The 5,331-nt window shown below is 35.7% G+C and overlaps 1 protein-coding gene across 1 annotated transcript in view; it reads left to right on the top strand.

Moving 5' to 3' along the window:
* LOC136842620 (KRAB-A domain-containing protein 2-like) overlaps positions 1–735 on the top strand; it is an 868-nt gene extending 133 nt beyond the window's left edge. Inside the window, exons 1-2 of the mRNA XM_067110239.1 lie at positions 1–350; positions 628–735. The exon at positions 1–350 is cut by the window's left edge and continues 133 nt beyond it. Coding sequence (XP_066966340.1) covers positions 1–350; positions 628–735 — 458 coding nt within the window. The remainder of the gene's footprint in view (positions 351–627) is intronic.
* Positions 736–5,331: the final 4,596 nt, after the last annotated feature.

A 5,331-nucleotide genomic window follows, 5' to 3' on the forward strand; every position in this document is an offset into this window, starting at 1 on the left:
CTAATCCTACGAAGACTAAGCAGGATTATCGTTTGTTACAAAAATATGAAATACTGGAGGTCACAATTGAGGGTACCACCGTGCAAAAGTTGCAGAAGAAAGGAACTCAGCTGCGATTCGTTTGTGCTGAAGATGTGTTTGATGTACTTCTAGCTATTCATCGCATAATTGGCCACGGAGGAAGAACTAGTATGTGTAAGGCAACCAAAGAAAAATATGCAAACATTTCACGTGATCAGATAACGCTGTTCTTGCAGTATTGTGAGGAATGTCAGCCAAAGAAAAGTAGTGTGCGGAAGTGTGTGGTTGTCAAGCCAATCGTCTCGAACAGCATGAATTCTCGAGCTCAGGTTAGTAACGAAACAAACAAACATTATTATTCACTAAGTTATTGTAGGCATTTCCTAGCCTTCCAATGTAACCTTAATGTTATAAATTATATGCATGACCCTACTACTACTACTACTACTACTACTACTACTACTACTACTACTACTACTACTAATAATAATAATAATAATAATAATAATAATAATAATAATAATAATAATAATTCTGCTGACAATAATAATTATGATGATGTATTTACATTACTTATAATTTTGTCTTTGTACTGTGTCTTTGCAGGTTGACTTGATTGATATGCAGAGTCAACCAGATGGGGAAGTACCGTTTCATTTTCAATTACCAGGATCACTTGACCAAGATGATATGCCTTCGAGCCCTACAGACTAAGACTGCCGAGGAGGTAGCTTTTCACATGGTTGACATTTTCTGTGATAAAGGAGCTCCTCATATTCTTCAATCTGACAATGGGAGAGAATTTTCAAATAAGGTAATCAAGGACGTTCTTGCTATGTGGCCAGAATGTAAGCTAGTTCATGGGAAACCAAGATATTCTCAATCACAGGGTTCCGTGGAACGAGCAAACAGAGATGTTGAAGCAATACTCGCTTGCTGGATGAAAGATAACAACACTACACAATGGTCAAATGGACTGCGCTTTGTTAAGTGGCAGAAAAACACGCGCTTCCATTCAGGAATTGGCAGGACACCTTATGAAGCCATGTACGGAGAAAAGGCTCATCTTGGTATTTCTGCTGTCAACATACCAGAAGAAATAATGGAAGGCATGGAGACAGAGGAGCAGCTTGCAGAAGCACTTTGTTTAGTTAATGAAGAAGATCAAAATGTAGAACAGGGGAGAAGTGCTGAAAGTTGTGCCATAAATTGCAACTCGTGTGGTCAAAACATTCCATGTCATCCTTCTGGTCAGTGTTGTTCAACTGTAAATGACAATGTTGATGATCCTGTGCTCTGTTGCCTATGCAATAGAAATCGTAGCATTCAGGCTGAACGAAGGGAATCGAAAATACAACAAGACAAACAAGCTAAAAAAATTAAGGATAAACCAGTACAGCGTTTCAAGCCAGCCCTTGCAGGGGACACTGTCATGGTTCCTATTCCACTTGTTGACCGTGGACGAGCGGAGTTTGCGAATGCAAAGACAATTATAACTGAGACAATGGATGGCGGAACTTACAAACTAGGGAGAAAACATGGTTTACTTAAACAGGTGTACAGTCGGAATCAGTTCACTTTATGTGCTGAAAAATTTATGTCACTCGAAGAGGTAATAAAGGATCGCGAAGTCAGTCTGCGAGAGGTAGCTATTGCAGACTGGATGGGACATAGACATGGCCAGGTAAGGGCATCAGTAAGTGTAGCTGCACCCAGTCATGTCGGAGCAGACGCTGTAAATGCTTCAAAAACGAAGTATTGTGCAACAGCAGATGTAAATGCAGCAACTCTTGTTCAAACAAGGCAGATAATGCTAATTTTGATAATTGTTGAAATAATTTTCAAGTTCAGTTTTAGTTCTTTCAATATTCTAATATACTTGTAATGTGTAACGTAAGTTTTTAATGTTGAATAAATGACCAGCAGCTATTGGGGTAACTTTACAAAATGACCAACGATACTAATAGTCATTTTGCAAAATGACCAAACTTCTGGTCATTTTCCAAAATGACCACAATTATTTGGGCATTTTGCATACTGACAGATATTTTGGTCATTTTCCAAAATGACCGGGCAGTTTGCAAAATGACCAATTCCTCAAAATGACTGTAACACATATATATATATATATATATATATATATATATATATATATATATATATATATATATATATATATATATATATATATATATATATATATATATATATATATATATATATACATACATACACACACACACATCCTCAAGGAACAATGGAAACTATGACCTCCATTCTTACAAATTTATTGCTGACGTTTCATGACACATGTCACATTTTCAAGGCTAAAAAGAAAATAATTTGCGCTACAGATAGAACCACGGTATTAAAAAAATTTTAAAAATTGAAATATTTAAAATTCACAAAAAAAGGCAGTGCAGCGTTAAAATTAGGTTTATAAATGAACATAAAACAAGAAAGGAAAAAAAAAAGGACCACAAAAGATATAGGTCAAGGGAACCAAGACACAGACTCACGAAGCGAAATGAAAGAATAATACAAAGAGAATACAGAAAATATGCATAAAGGAAAAGCTAAGCAACATATAACTGAGTTGACGACAATTGAATACTTAACGAGAGAACAGTTCTCTTTATAATAATAGACTCTAGGATAGTTAGATCGTGATGGTTGGAGACCCGCCCTACTATTGAAAAATCTTCATCTCTGATATTTGTTGTGCACCGTACAGCATGGTTTCTGATGTTAGAGGCCTATGTGTTCGATAACTTCCATCCTGTACGACGATACCTTCGTTTTATTCCGAGACGAACACAATGCCGAATCCTTTTTGCAGTTCGTCAACTAACTGCACCCTAATATTAAATTCACTTTGGAAAAAGAAACTGACAATAAATTTCCCTTTCTTGATATAATGATATTAGGCCCCATTGCTAGGTAACCAACTGGTTCTTAGCCACGTAAAATAAATCTAATCCTTCGGGCCAGCCCCAGGAGAGCTGTTAATCAGCTCAGTGGTCTAGGTAAACTAAGGTATACTTATCCAGGGATATCACTGGTTTTATTACTGGTGTTTTCCGGAAGACAACTTTTACTGGACTACTAGTAGGTATGAATTTTTATAGGTAATGCTATTTCTACGCTCCTCCACAGGGCGTTTTGGTCCTTATTTCATGAAGAAATGCTTTTTTTTAACCAGTTATTTTAAACAAAATTATTACGCAATTAATCTTTCTTACAAACAACTTAGAGAAATGCGGAGTAAGAGAGTTTCCTTACCAGTGCTGACTGCCCCAAAAATGAAATTTTATGCCAGTTTTTCCTTTCTACACGACGACCACTTTCGTAAGAACTGCATTTCCCTAATTCGGAAAGAGTTTCTTGCTTTAAATGTTAGAGTAATACCAAAGAATCCTCTAACCATTGATTCATTTTAGACAGTCAAGGATCGTCTCAGCCCCCTCTTCACATCCAATATTGTATTTAAATACACTTGTCCGCAACGTAATCACGGAACATACGTGGGATGTACGAGAAGGCTGTTGAGGGTACGAACTGACTCTCACAGAGGCTTAAGCTACCGTACAGGATGGAAGTTATCGAATCCAGAGGCCTCTAACATCAGAAACCATGCTGTACGGTGCACAACAAATATCAGAGATGAAGATTTTTCAATAGTAGGACGGGTCTCCAACCATCACGATCCAACTATCCTAGAGTATATTATTATAAAAAGAACTGTTCCCTCGTTAAACACTCAATTGTCGCCAACTCAATTATATGTTGCCTAGCTTTTCCTTTATGCATATTTTCTGTATTCTCTCAGTATTATTCTTTCATTTCGCTTGGAGAGTCTGTGTCTTGGTTCCCTTGACCTATATCTTTTGTGGTCCTTTTTTTTATTTCTTGTTTTATGTTCATTTATAAACCTAATTTTAATGCTGCATTGCCTTTTTTGTGAATTTTAAATACTTTAATTTTTAAATTTTTTAATACCGTGATTCTATCTGCAGTGCAAATTATTTTCTTTTTTAGCCTTGAAAATGTGACATGTGTCATGAAACGTCGGCAATAAATTTGTATGAATGGAGGCCTTCGTTTCCTTTGTTCCTGGAGGATGTGTATATTTTAGCCGTGGCTTCTCCTTCCGTATATATATATATATATATATATATATATATATATATATATATATATATATATATATATATATATATATATATACAGTATACACACAACACACACACACACACATATATATATATATATATATATATATATATATATATATATATATATATATATATATATATATATATAAAGATGTGTGCGTGTTTGCGAGCGTGAGAGCGTATAAATGTACATTATTTTGCGCGTAAGTATATACACAACGAAAAAGATAACCAATATTTTTCTGGCAAGCTTTTCTGTTCCACCCTAGCTTGTGTAATGACGTATTACACTTAGCGTCGATCAATGCAGGCATGGCAAGCAAAACTAGGAAATGCTTCGATGCACGGACTAAGTGACGTGTTTAAGAAACGCAAATTGAATCGCCATGACGAATTCCCCGTCATTATCCTGATTGTCCCATGAATGGGGGAAGGGATTGCGCTCTGCATAATCTTCTATTGCTGTTCAAATATTGCTGCAAAGATACTCGTTGGGTTTACCCCGGTTTTATTAACGTTAACGAGGGGTTTGGATCGCTGTGGTTGTTCTCGCGTTTATTCATTTTATATTTGCTTTAATTATACCTCTTCAAATTGAATAATTAGCCTTAATTACTATCTATGGGTACTGCTGAACATTCACTCAATTAAGTTACAAGTATTTATATACTTACTTCAGCTTAGGAGACGCAGTTAAGAAAACACTGATATATCTTGAAACATACCTTGGCATTCAGGTCCCTAAGGCAATGGGCCACATAGGAAGACCTGGCATTTATTACAAAATATTAAAATTCTGCCATACAATAACTGTTTCAAGAGTGACTTTAGGAGTTGAAAATACGCAAAACTGGATTTCTCATGATAAATGTTAATTTGCTGCAGTGTCGATAATTTACATATGCGTCGAAAAAGACGCGTTTATTCTTACTTATGAATCTTGAAAAATACCCATGTTCTGACTGTTTACACAATTTCTTGACCACGTCAAGAAAAACCTTGCCTCTATAATAAAGAGCCTACTGAATCATGGGATACTAGGAGCAAAAGGAATTTTCTCTCCACACAAAACTCTTTGATATAACTTTTTTTAAATACACCAAGCTTTTCACCATTTTTTTTTTTTCATTCGATC

This window comes from Macrobrachium rosenbergii, chromosome 2 (assembly GCF_040412425.1).
Source record: "Macrobrachium rosenbergii isolate ZJJX-2024 chromosome 2, ASM4041242v1, whole genome shotgun sequence".
NCBI lineage: Eukaryota > Metazoa > Arthropoda > Malacostraca > Decapoda > Palaemonidae > Macrobrachium > Macrobrachium rosenbergii.